We start from the raw sequence: 17,065 nt of genomic DNA on the forward strand, positions 1-17,065 counted from the left end.
TGAAGAGTAAAGGTCATGACGAATGGAAGTCAGCAGTGTCAAAAAAAGAAAGGTAACAACTGGCTCATGGGTTCCGGGTGAAATATTTGGTAGCCTCTTGTACTATTTTACACATGTAATGTGGTAGCATCAGATAAGTATCATAGATCATGGCATCTACAGATAAAGCCACTTGATGCTCCATCAATAAATTTTCAAGTGGTGAATTAAGCTCACTTTACAATTAGCATTTGTATGGCTGTTTGGCATCATCCAGAATTTGTCATAGCTTGATGGTTACAATGTGCCTCTTAAATTTGCCTCAAACTGATCCCACTTGCTTTCATTCTGTTGCACAGCTATATTTGTTGCTTCTCACCTCAAAAAGCAGAAGCAACAAGTACTGCACGTAGCGATTTAACCTCAATTATATATCACGCTACAGAGTCCTGTAGCATAAGTTGCATTTGAAGAAACTACATTTTAAGAGCCTTTTGTCTTGGACAGCTGAACGTGAAGTCACGATACCTGTGATCTAGTCACTGTTTCAACAAAGCTTATTGATGGCAAAGCGGTCTAGGTTATTAGGCAATGACTGGTCTCTAGCACCATAGAACTACTACTGACCTCGTGGTGGGTTGGAATGAAAGTCGCAGGGAATGGAATTAGACGTGAGGTGCTTCAAATGAACAGACCCAGCAGATTCAACCGAGTGGAAAGAGACAACATCAGAAGCCTGTTACAGGACATGTAAGATTATGAAATAACTTGCATAATGCAATACTTGTATTTTTTAACAAAAATGTAAGTATTTACAAAATAAGATCCAAGTTTTTTAAACATCAAGCAAATCATTCTGCAAAGAGACCGCATTGGTTTTGTTTTTATTTTTGTTTCTTTTTTAAAGTTTTTTATTGAGTTCTTGATTTTATTTTTTTTAAACCATGTCATACATTTCCCATACTGATATCGCATGATCCATAATAATATAGGCAGGGGGAGTTTACTAATGGTGGGGATGGGTCACATCCACCATTGCTGTTTTCAGCCAGACAGTTCCACCTGGAGCTCCTTGTTTCTACGGACCTCTGCAGCATGCCTCTCCTGGAAAACATCAAGAAGGGAAAAATCAAACCTCTTACTCATTCCGCCTGCCCAGGGAGACTCCTGATGACAACCTGTTCAGGTTGTGCATTTGATGCTTGTGCAAAACTTGTTTCACAGCACAACCATCTTTAAACAATGGGAGTCATCCACCAGACCAGCCTGAGGCATGTTCAACGCTTACATTCTGCTTATGGTCTGGAGCTCAGTCTTTTATCTGATATAGCCTTATAATCCTCAGCAGCTCACAGAGTTTCATTTTAGAGGCCCACACAGAGAAGTGCTGCTTGCAGCATAAAATGTGCCACTTGCTCACATTTGCTCTTTGAACTAAATATAGAGAAGGATGAGTGGGCTTGAATTAATTGCTTCCACACTGTATGCAGAAGAAGTGGTAGTTACTGTGTTATCTGTAGCATTTAGGAACCATAAAGGTCCAAGAATTTAGTTCCACCAAGTTGGGTCAATCTGAACATCTCAAACATCCCCTTAGACTGAACGATGAAGCCAGCTGTCCTCTCCATTCTTTCTCTGGCTATGATGGAGAAGGGACATGGTTACCAAAAGTCAATGCTAGACCCTTCTGTCCACTTTCAGCCATGCTCTCTTCCTTTTTACAAAAGCAGTCATAATTAATTTAGACTTATTTGAGCCACTGTATATTCAGATATTTCTGTGGAAATGGGCCTCTGGTCAGGAACAACAGCTGTCAAATGAATTTAGGAATGTTCTACTTGGGGTGTTTATAAAACTATTATTTTTGGCAGCTTCTGGGTTTTAGGATTTTTGGTTTATGCCTCTCTCCTTTCAACTGTCAAACTATCAGACTTTTACCTCTTGTGTCTGATCACTGGAAAAAAACCCCAGACAACCAAATGACAAGCACAAGGTGACTACAGAAGCAAACATCCATCCCTACCTGACTTCAGTTTAAGGCACTCTCTAGGTTATTTCCATACATTAGTGGGTCTTTCATGGTCAAAAATTCACTGAAGTCAACAGTTATCTTTTTATTGTCTGAGTTGGACTATGGATCACAGGCCAAGACAGCCTATTGCATCAACTGACTCTGTAAATCACAGTTTCTTACAAGTTCCAGAATTCTGAATGCTAGATGTTATATGGGACTTGTTCCTTGCTCCTGTTAACTGCAGTATACAGAAGTTATCTTTGATTTTAGGAACTTCTCGACACCAAAACCTCAGGGCATCCACAGTTCTGAGCAACTTTTGAAGATTTGGACCCAGATATCTCACTTCTTCTTTTCCTTCATATTCAGGGTTCACTTTCATGTTGGCAATCATGCAATTTTTAATTACTGGTCTGTACCAATGTTCCCAAATGAGTTATTGTCATCTTTGTTCAGAAGCCTTCTTTGTATATCATGCACATATGCCGTCATATTGCTGTGGAAACAGGGCTTAAGTCTGTTAACATTAACCTAGGACAGACAGATGCTTCAGCTGTCCTTCCCATTTTGTTCTGGGCTTCAAGGATGGCTAGTTGGCTTTTCCCTTTGTTTTCATAAGCTTTGGGATATGTGCCTGCAAACTGATCTAATGCAAAAATGTCAAGTAATCTGGGTACAGTTCTTAAGGTCAAGGATTATCTTGTTTGCATAGTCACTTGTAACATCATCCTTTGGTTTCTGTTGTTTCTTTCCTGCTCTCCGAGACTTTTTTCTCCAACAAAGCAGCAGAGGTGCTTATGGAGAAGATCTCATTGAAAACCACTGAGAGCTATTTTCTTTCTGTTAGTCAGTTTACTAAAGTATTAGAAAGTTCATCATTGACAGGAACAAGTCATCATTCATGCAGAACTAATTAATTTGTTCTTAACACTTCTAAATCTTTATTCACACGTTTCTCTCTCTTGCGTGGAATGGTTGTATTGGACAAGAGCACACTTGGTCCTGCATACTGGGGTTTGTGATTTACCTGTTTCCTCTGACTGTACCAAAGATATCCAAAAGAAAATTTACTCTCCTTTAGTTGCAAGACTTATGGAAGAACAGGCCCCTTTTGATGTTCAGGAAAGATTCTTTTCCTATATTTTTTCGTCTTTCTCCTCTCAGAAACCAAGAACTACAGACACAGGACAACTGTTTGATTCGTTCAAAGACTTTTCTTAAAAGTTGAAATCTAAACACAAGTGACCTTTCATTTGTTCACAGCACTTCTTAAAAATCAGCCTTTCTCTGGAGACAGTTCAGTGAAGGGCCATGAAGGTTAAGGAACTGGAGCATGTCTCAGTCTCTCCTGTGAGGAAACACTGAGAGAGTTGGGACTGTTCAGCCTGGGGAAGAGAAGGCTCAGGGGGTATCTTATATAAATACCTGAAGGAAGGTACAAAGAGGACAGAGCCAGGCTCTTTCCAGTGGTGCCCAGTGACAGGACGAGAGGCAATGGGCACACACTGAAACACAGGAGGTTCCCTCTGAACATCAGGAAACACTTTTTCACTGTGAGGGTGACCGAGCACTGGCACAGGTTGCCCAGGGAGGTTGTGGAGTCTCCATCCCTGGAGATACTCAAAAGCCATCTGGACATGGTCCTGGACAGCCTACTCTGGGTGGCCCTGTTTGAGCAGGGGGGTTGAACCAGGTGACCTCCAGAGGCCTCTTCCAACCTCAACCATTCTGTGACTGTGTCATTATAGACGTTTAGTCTTTTTCAAAAGTGAGTGGTGGTTTAGATAGGCATCAGGGGTTCTGACTTAAAAATTTCTCAAGTGTAGCAACTGAGATAGGAGCTACCCACTACATCTCTTCAAAATATTGATTAGATTTTCCTCTCTGGTCTAGGGTGAGGAGTGGTGGTGTGGTTACCTTTTCTTGGAGACGTTCAATAAGAGCAGCTAAATTAGCTTCACGGTTCTCTTTGATCTGTTCCATTTTCAGTATCAGCTTTTCCTCTGCCATTTTGCTGAAATTATTGTTCTCCTCCAAAGCCTTTTGAAGCACTTCTCGCTCATGTTCTCTCTTCTCTGCCAGATGTTTCAGCACCTGGGCCTCCTGGGACTGGAAACAGAGAGACATGTGGCTGAAATTAAATATTCACATGGAGCAAAAAAACTGCCCCATAGGGCAACTGTTCACTGAGTATGGAAACTGTGTAAAGTTTCTAGCTTTGTTGTTACATGCACTGTTTGGAAAGATCACTTCTGTGTATAAACCAGATTAGCCTCAATAACTGGGGCTTAGAGGCACTGGCTAAATCTGAGGTATGTGCTTGAGGGAGCAGCAGAGAAGTGTGCAAAGCACTTCTGTTAACAAGAAATGCTATCATGTGTTACTGCCCTGGGTTGTCTGGGTTACTGCAGTACTTGCTCAACCTCTGAAGGCTGCAGTCTTTTCACTACGAGCATTTTATTTGTAGGAATATGGGATTGGGGGCTGAAGGTATGTACAGTGTTAAAAAGGAGGTTGCCCACACAGGAGAGGTGCATTTTTCGCCTAGGTTGGACTATCCTTTAATGTGCTTGAATAGTTAATAACAGGCTTTGAAGTTTACTGTTGTGAAAGACAGAATCAATTCAGACAATGTTTTTTACCCGTGATTTTTATGTTTGGCTTCATCTCACTGATTAGGAAGGGAAAAAAGGGGTTTTATTCTATAGAAAATAACAAAAAAGCTATTTTTAGTCAAAAATCCGAATCTTGCAAGCAAGATGAGCACTGCAGGTAGGAATTAAATGGATGCAGCCTACGTGCAATACTGTGTTATTCTTCTTTGTAAACTTATTGCTCAGAAGCATAAGCTTGGTTATTTTAAATCAAATTACTAACATGAAACCACTAATCCTAGGAGAGAAGCCAAAGAACTTGCAGCATTGGGCCCATCCCCCATGCAAGTCTAGTTGAAAAGACAGTATGTTTCAGAAGGGTTATTTGGAAATGATAAACAACATTGTATGCTTTTGAATAAAATAAATTAGAGGGAGCACAAGAAGTAAACAGAAATCAGGGAATGAAGTATGGTGCTGGGAAGCTAAGTGTGTATTTCAGAGCAGATCACAATGCACTGTTGCCATTGTTATCTGTAAAAATGAATTAGTTTAAGGCCTAAATTAAGGGCTTTAACCGCTAATTAGAATTAGTGATAATGAATCCTATTAAATTCTGTCATGTGGCTTTAAATGGAGTGAAAAAGGCTGCAATTCTTTTACATGAGTGAGATGCAACTGGGAGGAGAAAACAAATATTTCAACAAAGGTAAGATACACATAAAGCCAAAAGCAGTGACGAGGCAAATTACGCAGTTTCTAGAAAAGGCTGCAAAAGCCAGGCAGAACATCTTGCAGCAAGACACTGGAGTAAAACACATTTGACTTTGCAAGGCTGTAATAGCTTGCGTGAGATCAGCGGAAAAAGCTACTTTCGTCCATCTTGGCCACTTAATGCATTTGCTTTCACCTCTGGCCAGGTTGCAGTTAAGGGCTCATTTCTCAAACTGTGCTCCCTGGAGCACTTGCTGATGGGAATGGCCTACTGAAATGGTTGATACCTTACAAAGGCTCCTCCTTGCTCTTACCGCCATTACAGCACACGCTGCACAGATAGTAATAGAGCAAGCATTTTTCAGATCTTTGACTCGGAGAACATAACTGTTGTGCAGGCTAAAAGATGTTGCAAATGAGAACAAAAAGTCCCCAGAGAGGCACAGCCAAAAGAAGAGGGATTTTCACTGGTGGAGAATGGAAGGAGAATGAGCCAAAGAGAAAGAGAGCTGGGCAAAGGAAGAAATTTGTAGACTAATTGAAAAATCATAAAAGCCCCACATAAGTTTAACAAAAACACCAACGATTTTAGTAATCATGTAATAAAAATAAGTTATTTTGAAGCAAAAAATTTTATTTCACATACTTAGCATTTAACATGTCTTTAAATGTAGGCTATTTAAAAATGTAAAAAAGTTATTTTGAATTATTTTGTACAATGTAAAACTGAAATAATTGAACATCTTCATCTTGTTTTACCATTTTTGGACCAGCTTGGGTGACTTGAGTTTGACCATCATTAAATTTTGGTTGCTGATATGAATTTTGTTAACCCTTTGCTTAAGTGATTTAAAAGTAACGTCGATAATCTAAGAATCTATTTCCCTTCCTGTTGGGAGTTTGAATGGAAAAGATACTGTGATACTAATTGTAATGTCCTTTCCCATGAAACGTTTAAGAAGTGACTTGTTAATTTGGAAGGCTAACATTTCATGGTGTTTAAATATGTATATATAATGTGTTATAAAAGCAAGCATTTTCAGATTTGGTAAACAGGCATTTCCAAGGACTTATCTAGGGCCCATGGAGATGCTACAATAAAAAGTAAGATTTGCACTGTGCCTATAAGCAGCATTTTTGAAATGAACATTGGCTTTCAACGGGGGGTAGCAAAATGCCTTTAAGACTTTGGAGCACTTGCTTGTTTTTCAGGATTTGTTTTTTCCATTCAAACCCTTTGCCTTCTGGAACTACTTATTATCATAAATCCAGGAGAACAGTGAAAAATTAGAGTTCCATATCAAAAGTACACATAGTTCTGGAGGCTACACTGGCAGACAACACATTCAAAAGTAATTTGCCCACTAATGCATGATAATGACGAAAATCCTTATACTCTAATGTCGTTGTACCCCAGTTGTGAGTCTGCCTGTTTCCCTGGTGTTCAAACCATTTCTGAAATCCCCTTATGACAATTTTGGAAGGCGGCTGGTATGTTTATGTACTGGATTGTCAAACGATTTTTTGTTTCCAACACATTTGGCAAAAGAACTTGGCCACCCTCTCTGTTCAAAGTCTACTACACATCCAGCAATGGCTAAATGAATGGCCCCAGATACCTCGTGGGACTGGGATTAATAGACTCCCTTTGTTGTTTGTGTTGGCTTTAACTGCTGCATTTGGACTCCCATGGTCTTGACACAGGATTCCAACATATGTAGGAAGTTTTTATTCCAATTTTATTTTCAGTGTTGTGTTGTTTGAAGTGCTGGATAAAGGATATTTTCAAATCCTTGATAGTCAATGTTCTAACACACTTGTAAAGAGCTTACGGGAAGTGCTTCTTGTACAGCTATTGTAAGAAAATGAGTAAAAAAGGCTGGAAATGGGATGAAAGATAAAGAAGATTAATAAGGAGAGAAAATTATGAAATGGTGGAGAAAGGAAAAAACAATACTCAAGGGGGAATATTCAGAAGACTTCTTAAATATAACAAGGCTTAATCAATGCAGCTATAGCTGCGGCGTCTAATGCTAGGTGTGGAGGAATAAAAATGTAAAACATTCCTGGTACAGATACTTTTGCTCCTAGAAATGCACTACTGTGCTAAAAAGATGGTTAATACAGGCAAACTTCTATGACATTCATGTCATATTTCTAAAGGATCACGTGTGCCCCCAGTTTTCAGAGATTACTGCTTCAAAAGGAAATCCACATTTCCTATTTAGCTGGCCAGAGATAGATGCAGACAACTAAACACTCACTTCATGAGCAAAATTATTTATGGAAACTGGCTTTGGAGATACATATATTTTTTTAATTATTACTTACAGGAAGAAAATTCTACTTATCTGAGTTACAGGTGCTTTTTTTCTCTCATTTATCTATTTTTCATGTGTACATCCAAATACTGAAGTCATTTATGCAGAGATAAAATTAAAGGATTACTTTTAAGCAAGAAATGTGCTCAGACAACTGCTTTTAATATGGGAATTTCATCTTGAATGCATTCACCCAAGCATCTTAGTTACTAGCACGTACGAGGCACACTACCAGTCATGAGAGCTCCACTTCCGTAACACATTCATTCACTGGCTGGGTTTTTTAAAATTACATTGTTCAGCAGAAGCTGCATTAACCTTGGTATTCTTCAGTGTATTGTGTATTTGAGAAATACTATTAATGGAGCAGAATGTGAAGGCAGAATTAAAGGCTCCTACTGCAATGTAAATGTCAAGGTGAAGTCTAGGTATTAGTCAGAAAGAAATGTTGAGTTGAAGTAGTGATGATTTCAGAGGAAGTAATTGAGGTTGGGATTTTTCCATGTAAAAGCAAGGGAATGGACTCAAGTTAAACCTCACTCATGGCACTGGCTTCCTCAGATCTCTGCACGGTTACATCCTATTCCTCCCTGGGAATACTATTATTTGTATTACATTAGCACCTGTTCTGGTCGTTGTGAGGACTCACTGTCCCAGGCAGTGCGCAAATACCCAGGGAGAGGCAGTTCCTCTCCCAAAGTGATGACAGTCTAAAGAGACATGAAGAAGAGGGGGATGATCCTGCTGCATGGGTCACAGAGCAGAGGAGTGAAACAGCCATATGGCAGGAGAGCCAGAGACATCTGAACTGTAATCGCAGGTGAAGTCCTGCTTCTACTGAAACCGGATGGTGCAAAATTTTGCTTGAATTTAGGTAAGAATCCTTTTTTTTGTCCATCTACCAGGGACCTTTGGGTGAGCACTACTAAGAACATGAAGTAGAGTAAAAAAAATATAGAGCCCATCCACAATGTGATTCAAGAAAACTCACTGTCTCTTCCTCAGCTGGCACAAAATTTCTGCTCTCACGGTTGTGACCCATGGGGGTGAAACAAGGTGTGTTGGAGGGATGCAAGCGGTATCCCCTGAGCCCTCCACCTGATGTTCCCCTACCTGCTCATGAGGCATTTCTTGATCTGTTGCAGTCTGAAGCCTGGCATTTTAAAATTAATGAAGATCAATGTCAGTTTGTCTTATGATTGTTCATTAGCAGCAAAGCCCACAGTAGACTGTGAGGAGAAGCTTTGCCAGCATTGGGATATATGCTGTCTCTGCTCATGACTCCACATGCTCCGAGACAGACCCTGGTGCCTAACACCAGACCTTCTCCTAGCTGGTAGCAAACGTCTTCCTGTGGGCACATATCCCATAGGCTTACGCTTTTCGGATGAGCAGCTGAGGAGTGGCTTGCAGTTTTGTCTATCTTTTGTAAACGTCACAGGTGAGGCACCAGGTATGGAACACTATGGTGTAAATCAAAATGGGGCAGAAACACCTGGTTCCGGTGCTGATTCCACACATATTGCTGGGACCTCCACATGGAAAAGCTTTTCATGCTGTATTCCCTCTCTGCACAAGCGCAGCCAAAGGCCAGCAGTAACAGAAAGGGAGATCAGTAGATGGGCAAGATGGGAGGCAAATGGCTCGGGCAGTGCCTGTCCTTCGTCCCAGCCTGCTCGCTTACAAATTACAGGAAACCAAGGAGGGGAATAGGAATGAGTTGAAAGAACAAAGAAAGCTCCACTTTTGCCAGGGAAGGTGCTGATCCCTTCGGTGCCTCTCCTCTTGCCTGGAGAGCCAGTTTTGCAGGTCCTGCACAATTTCTAGGAGGGGGCATTTGTCCTCCAGCTCCACTGCTTTCCCCACCTTCGCGAAGCCTTTTCCCCCCAAAAGCCTGCTGTACCATGCAGTAAAGCACGGGTGGCTTTTTCAATGCTGAAGGAGAGATGGATCAAGAGTATTAAGTGCCTCCCGGCAGGTTGTGGGGCTGGCTCAAAAGGGCAGTGATTTGGGTGCTGAAGCCCGATGCAGTGTGGCCATGGTGCTGGCAGAGATGCCCTGGGCTGCCTGCCTGCTGCAGGGAGCACAGCAAACCTTGCCCAGGCTAGGCTGCATGGGGGGGCTTATCTTGCAGCATTTCATAGTAATGGTATCAAAAACTCATGTAGCTATAAGCATATATCCAACAGCATGAAAATTAAAAATTATGACTGTTCTCCTGCATTCTTCATGGCACTAAGCACTAGGGACAAGCCTGATTCAATTTCATCCCAATACAAAGCCATTAAGAGGATTTAATTACATACAATTTCTCTCCCATAATCCAAAGTCTAGTAGAAATGTGCGTCCCTTTAGTGTTTTATTTTTATGCCAGTAAGTTGAAAGTGGATAATAAAGATATATAATTCAACATATCCTTCATCCTTCCCACTTAAGAAATTAGAGCGCAGTGACATTGTAAGCAGCAGAAGTTTATTTCTTGCAGAACCTTTATCAATTTTTATCCATTGGCCTTAAATATTCAGCTATTATTACACTTGATGGACAGACTTCAAGAGCAATAATAGCTGAATATTATTACACTTGATGTACAGACTTCAAGAGCAATAATAGCTAAATATTCAAGGCCAATCGATAAAAATTGATAAAGGTTCTGCAAGAAATAAACTTCTGCTGCTTACAATGTCACTGCGCTCTAATTTCTTAAGTGGGAAGGATGAAAAGATCTTTCTGATTATCCAACAAGGTGGGAAAATATAGCACACATATGCCAAGAAAATAATGGGATAATAACGACATGCTGTAAAGAGGATTCTATAAATGGAAAGGACAAATCTGTAACTAGCCCAAATGGGTCTCGCTGTGTGGTGCAAAAGGAAAAACCACCTCAGGTGAAACTCTCAGTTTGGTCTGAGAGTATGAGGTCACAGTGACTGTCAAGTGAGGTAAAGAAGAAGGGGAGAAAAGGAAAGAGCCCTGTACAAGCTTATAAGGGAATAAACAAAAATGATAAACAGGAACCAGCATAAGCAGAAGACTGCTGAAGCGCATGTATTGCTGCAGATGTTCTCGTGAGTTTCAAAATTTATTAATGAACACTGCCTAATTAACAGAGCAGAACCTAATTCCTAACCAGTGTGAAATCAATTAGTATTTTTTCCAAAAAGGCAATTCTCATCTATTAGTTATACTTGATTTTAATTAGAACTGTGCTGGAAGGACACGATCTAGAATGGTCATGACTGACAGCTGTTGTACATAGATTGAAAAGCACGATAAGAAATGCTGTGCTGGATGTCAGAAAGTCTGTCTGGTTTGTCTAACAGCAGAAAGTGGAAGATGCTTAGGGAAAGTGTAGATGAAGTTGGGCAAATCTGCCTGGTCCTTTCCTTGAGATATATATATCTCTCCTTAGCTTTCAGCAGTCACCAAGTTACATATTTTCTGAGCCAGAGGCTGCATTCATATAATCATTTCCTACAAGGTAGTGCTCTATCAATTTTGCTATTATCTTTTTGAAATAAATAATACTTTAATAACCTCTGAATAGTCTGATAACAAATACAGCTTGATTAAACAATACATGAAAAGGTGATTCCCCCTCTCTGTTTTGAAATTGCTGTCTGATGATTTCATTGAGTGTTTCTTCCCCTTTGGATTGCGTTAAACAGAATATAATTTTTCCTATTCAACTTCTCATTACCATTCATGACTTTGTAGACTTCTATCTTATCTTCCATCTTTTGTCTCTTTCCAAGCTGAGAAGTGGACCGTTTAATTTATCTTCTTATGGAAGATGTTCTGTTCCTCTGATTGCTTTTTTATCCTTTTCTGCAATATACTCTTTTTCAGGCCAAAAATGCAGGCAATAGTTGAGATATGGGAGCACCAGGGATTTTAACAGCGAGGTAATGAAGTTTTCTGCTCTGTCCTTTGTTCCTTTCCCAGCAATTTCTGCTGCAATGCTAATATGCGGGATCTTGTCTATTAAACTAACTAGCTAACTCAGTTATATGTTCATTCAAAATGAATATAGTACCAAGGGGAAGAAATGGCAGGTGTCTGTATTGCTATCACTGATTACCAGTTTATTGCATAATGAGTTTTCCTTTAGGAAGAAATGAACAGTAATGAAATCAATGAAATGAAATCTTTGGGACATTCAATTTATATTTCCCACTAAATATATGCATAACATCAGGCTTCTTAATTGCCGCCATTTCATTCTGTGTCCGTATCTTTACTTGAGTATTTGTACTCGGTACAGAGGCACTTCACAGGTCGAGTCTTTGGGGCATATCATCATTTGGGTGTGTGAAAGCTCATACTTCTGGGCAGGTGCTAGTGCAAATGCATATTCCTTTCACATACAGTCATATCCTTTTACTGAAACAAATACTCTGGCAGAGGTATTTCTCTGAAAGAAGCAATAGTGCTAACGTGTGTGTGCATTAGAAGCACAAAGTCTTGTGTCAGCAAGACAGCAGAAATGGCAAACATGGCAACACTTCAGTGTTCACCTAAATGAATTGTTCAAATTAGTGAGGTTCAGAAAAATCAGGTTTCACTGCAAATCAAAACTGAGGGGCAGGTTTTAAGGACCTGTCAGTAATCGAGATCTGCTGACTTCAGTGGACTCAGATCTCACCATACACCAGTGTAATCACTGCATTGGGTTTCTCGGAAGCGACCCTGATCTGGTCCGACAGGAGCGGCAGGAGAATGGAGCTGCTTTTGTTGGAGCTGTTCCATGTGCTATCTGTGGCATATCTGCTGTCCCTGGACTCCTGTATACATTTTTGTCCGTATCTGGAAACAATTCTGTAAATGTCAGTTTTAGTAACTAATCACATTGTTTAAGACATAAATGAAAGGCTTAGAGACATCTAAACTTGTTTCCTTTTCAGATACTGTCTACCAGGGACTCCATGAGCAGGTGGGAGGGGTTTCTAACTCCAATTTAACTGGTGCAGGCAGATTTGCCACAAAATAACATTGATCGCCTGGTTGGAGGACGCAGAAAGTCCTTCTATGGCTCCTGAGGCTTCTCCGACTTCTGTGGCTCTCCTTTTGTGCCATAGCAAAAGGAAACATGGATTAACCAGGACAATACATTACCACATCTTCAGTTTTCTGTGGCCATTGCAGCCAGCCACGACTTTCCTGAAATGGTGCAACACAGCATAAACACTGGGCCCATACAGAACACTGCTAATTTTCAGACTGGCAATTCAGGCTGGCAATGATGAGTGTCTCATTGGCTTTGCCTGTCATCCTCCGACTTACCTGATCTGGAATTTGGCTTTTTATCTTCTGAAAAAAAAAGCAATCTGAGCTAGCTCTGAGCAAATAAAGACCTCTTCAACACGTCAGTCATGATGAAAGCCAAATAAACAGTAAATGTGCACTTCCTGCTGCATGCACCCTGCATTTGTGCTAACCTTTGTGAAGAAGGTGTAATAACCCTTCCAAACCCTATGTGACAAACTTACTGATTATGAAACAGGGTTTTACCATTATGGGTAAGGTCATAAAGAAGGGAAGACTTTGTCTGTAGATAACCCTACAAGGTCAACTTCCAGCACTACTGAGACTGTCTGTTGGAAACGCCTCTCTTAGTAGCCGTGCTATGCTAGCACCCTCATACGGGTGTGTGGCGAATGATCCAGAACGCTCTTTATTCAGGGCTGACAAGCCTCTGTACTGCATAAATATGACGTTTTAGCTGCCTCAGGCAGGCCTTGTGAGTAATTTCCATGGGTACTACAAGGAGTCAAGATCTGCTAGCCCAGACAGTAGCTGTCTGAATCGCACATCCATCTCTTAAACTTAAGACACCAGAAGAATTGCACTGGTTTTCAGCAACTATTATAGATGCTCCGAGTGAACCACTTACACTCACACAGTAAGCATGTGTATTTGAACCCACTTGGGCCTCCTGACCAAAGCTATCTGTATTTTGCGACATACTTCCCAAGCATCAAAACCAGTGAGGTTTGTTTGCAAGCTGCTGAAAGAAAAGAAACTCATTTGTTTCTTTAAACATGTTAATAATTTTCATCCACGCAGGCCACTGTGAGTCGCTGGTGGCAATGGAAAACATACCAATGGACAGGAAACTTGGCTGTTACTCTGTACACTAAGTCAGGTCTAATTAGTAGTATTTTTTTAAGGAAAGATACCTTTCTCCTCTCCTCTGCAGCCTCCAGCTTTTTCTGGATCTCCTCAAGAGAGAGTTCTTTCTTCTTTGGAGAAGCTAAAGTTCGTGGTGCTTCTGAGACCGGAGATGGTGGCTTTAGGATCAGTTCAAAGGCCTGGCCAGAGGCACGTTTGTTGATTTGTTTCACTTCCATGTCTGCACAATAAAGTGAGAAATGGTAAGCCCTTCAGTACCTCAGCGGTATTGAGGAGAGAAGCAGCACAGACGTTAGTGTAGGATCAGAAGCACAGACAAAAGATTTAGCATCTTTGCCTTGGGCATTTTAAATGCAGTGGCAGATTATGGGCTGAGAACTGTTCTCAAGAGAAGTACATTCCATTTTATCTGTAATAGCTTAATTATACCTTAATCTCATAAAGATAAAAATTTACAGCAGTTTTGGAAGCTTATTGGTGTTCTGTGTCATTTCACACCCCCTGCGAGCAGTGCCCAAACTGATTAATTTTTTAAGCGTGCTTTCCTCTTTTCTTGGTTTCCTTGGGAATTATGTCAGCTGTGAAGAGCTGTAATTCTCAAATGGGTAGTAGGAAAAGTACAGCTTGAGAAAAGTACAGTATGAGAGGGCTACCTTTAAAAGTTTAGTTAGTTCCTATTAGGAACAATATCCAGCATCATGGGTAATACACAATCAATAAAAGGTAATAGTCAAAACCAGCAAATTAATTGTTAAATCAGCAAAACATCCACTGACTAACATCATGGACTGGGTCATTTCCCACCACTAGCACATCATCTGACCTGCAGGATGATTTCCAGTGAAAGTCACTCACCATCATATTTATAGATGTTCATATTGCGAGGTTCAGGGTAAAAACAGGAGCAGATCAGAGACAGCATGGACAGCTCCTTCATCTTTTCCTTGTAAGCTGAAAAGAGAGACCTTGTTAGCATGCTTCCCTTCCCCAGATCCTCTTTAGTGAATCTTTAACTGAGGTGACTGGTTGGGGACCAGCAAATCTGCCCTATCACCCCGCTGGCAGATTTATCTAGAATATTTACTTTCAAATATTTCTTCTGAACATTGACACTTCATCAAATCACACATGAGATGCTCAGTACTGCAGAGACTGCTTCTGATCCCCTACCTGACCTCAGCCTTGGGTATAACACAGACAGTCCTCTTTGGTTTATACAAAGTAAATCTGGCTAGGAAATGTATTTAACATTGGAAGAGTGCCATGACTCCACTCTCTCCTGGCAGGTGGAGAGAAATAAAGCTCTTATGAATTCTCTGACGTATCCAAATGCAATTGAGAACAGCTCTGAAACACTGCCCGTGTGTTGCCATAGGCAGATGCTAAAGACATTATCTGTTACAAATGAAAATGTCATCCAGATAATTAAAAATAAAACAAGAAATAAGGACACATTTATCAAATCCTTTGCATAATGTCCTTAATATGCGTAACTACTTGAAACAAAGCTTTTCCTTCCTCACTTACTTGCTTCCATACTCAGATCTAGTGTATATCAGCTAATGCAATAAATACCCTTGTAATTTACCTTTACTGACTTTGTAATGCATATGGGCCCCAGTCACGGACTGAGGAGGACTTGATCTAGAAATGGTGATACCAATACCTAACAATTATACAATGTTCTGTGTTCACCCTTTCTAACTGCTACCATCTCAGCCTCTAAGTAGGAAAATAATCTTGTATCTGGTCACTTGGCAAGCCAATGACAGAGCTCAGACTAGACCCAGCTCTCCTGGGTTCTGGGGCAATACCCTAGCCACTGCCCACACTGCATAAAGTATATAAGGTGGGGGTGTGTGTGCTTCAAAACTCATTTTGGTATACACAAATCCCTGCTACTATCAAAATGGTATCTACAGAGGCAGACACACATTTGCTGCCATCCTGTGAAAACACGGCTTAAAATATAACTGCAGTTGAAAGTATTGTACTTAACAGATTGGATCAAATTAATCCTTGATGTTACTAAAGGAATATCAGACAGCCCTTTGATCTTCAAATTGTGGATACATACGAAATTGTCATTCAGCCTTTCTCATGGATGCTTTTGTGCTTTCTGAATTTTTTTTTTCCTACTCAGAAAGGCCCCTGAAGCTGATGAGGGCTTGAGAGCCTTTAGGTGCTGCTCAAAATGGTGGTATGTGAATGATACCACACTGCTGTAAAAGACAATAAAAAATGTTTCTATAAATACATCAAGAACAAAAGGAGGGCTAAGGAGAATCTCCATCCTTTCTGGGATGCAGGGGGAAACATAGCGACAAAGGCTGAGGAAAAGGTTGAGGTACTTAATGCTTTCTTTGCCTCAGTCTTTAATAGGCAGACCAGCTGTTCTCAGGGTACCCAAGATCAGTACTCCCCTGAGCTGGAAGACAGGGACAGGGAGCATAATGAAGCCCCCATAATTCAAAGGAAAATGGTTAGTGACCTGCTACACCACTTAGACACACACAAGTCTATGGGACTGGATGGCATCCACCCAAGGGTGCTGAGGGAGCTGGTGGAAGTTCTCACCAAGCCACTTTCCATCATCTACCAGCAGTCCTGGCTAACTGGGGAGGTCCCAGTTGTCTGGAGGTTAGCAAATGTGACGTCCATCTACAAGAAGGGCTGGAAGGAGGATCTGGGGAACTACAGGCCTGTCAGCCTGACCTTGATGCTGGGGAAGGTTATGGAGCAGATCATCTTGAGTGCCATCATGTGGCATGTACAGGAAAACCAGGTGATCAGGCCCAGTCAGCACGGGTTTATGAAAGGCAGGTCCTGCTTGACCAAGCTGATCTCCTTCTGTGACAAGGTGACCCGCTTAGTGGATGAGAGAAAGGCTGTGGATATAGTCCACCTAGACTTCTGTAAAGCCTTTGACACCATTTCCCACAGCATTCTCCTGGAGAAACTGACTGCACATGGCTTGGATGGGTGTACTCTTTGCTGGGTGAAAAGCTGGCTGGATGGCCAGGCCCAAAGGGTTGTGGTGAATGGAGACAAATCCAGTTGGCGGCCGGTCACAAGCGGTGTTCCCCAGGGTTCAGTTTTGGGGCCAGTTCTGTTTAGTATCTTCATCAATGATTTGGACAAGGGTAGTGAGTGCACCCTCAGTAAGTTTGCAGGTGACACCAAGTTAGCAGGAGTGTTGATCTGCTCGCGGGTCGGAAGGCTCTGCAGAGGGGTCTGGACAAGCTGCCTCAATGAGCCCAGGCCAACTGAATGAGGTTTAATAAGGCCAAGTGCCGGGTCCTGCGCTT

At 41.2% G+C, this 17,065-nt stretch overlaps 1 protein-coding gene across 1 annotated transcript; it reads right to left on the bottom strand.

The window, feature by feature from the left end:
* Nucleotides 1-1,023: 1,023 nt before the first annotated feature.
* STMN2 (stathmin 2) lies at nucleotides 1,024-14,706 on the bottom strand. Its single transcript, XM_009818904.2, has 4 exons — nucleotides 14,613-14,706; nucleotides 13,805-13,977; nucleotides 3,911-4,102; nucleotides 1,024-1,083 (listed from the first exon to the last, which is right to left on the bottom strand). The coding sequence occupies exons 1-4, from the start codon at nucleotides 14,692-14,694 to the stop codon at nucleotides 1,024-1,026; spliced, it is 507 nt and encodes a 168-aa protein (XP_009817206.1). The 5' UTR covers nucleotides 14,695-14,706.
* Between the last annotated feature and the right edge of the window lie 2,359 nt (nucleotides 14,707-17,065).

Source organism: Gavia stellata, chromosome 3 (genome assembly GCF_030936135.1).
Source record: "Gavia stellata isolate bGavSte3 chromosome 3, bGavSte3.hap2, whole genome shotgun sequence".
Taxonomy (NCBI): domain Eukaryota; kingdom Metazoa; phylum Chordata; class Aves; order Gaviiformes; family Gaviidae; genus Gavia; species Gavia stellata.

Bases quoted from the DNA above. Each gene is read 5' to 3' on its own strand.
- STMN2 (XM_009818904.2), bottom strand. From the start codon at position 14,694: ATGAAGGAGCTGTCCATGCTGTCTCTGATCTGCTCCTGTTTTTACCCT. The intron at 4,103-13,804 runs GTATCTTTCCTT...CTCTGTTTCCAG, and splicing joins CTGCAGAGGAGAGGAGAAAG to TCCCAGGAGGCCCAGGTGCT. The intron at 1,084-3,910 runs GTAACCACACCA...GATGTTTTCCAG, and splicing joins TTGAACGTCTCCAAGAAAAG to GAGAGGCATGCTGCAGAGGT.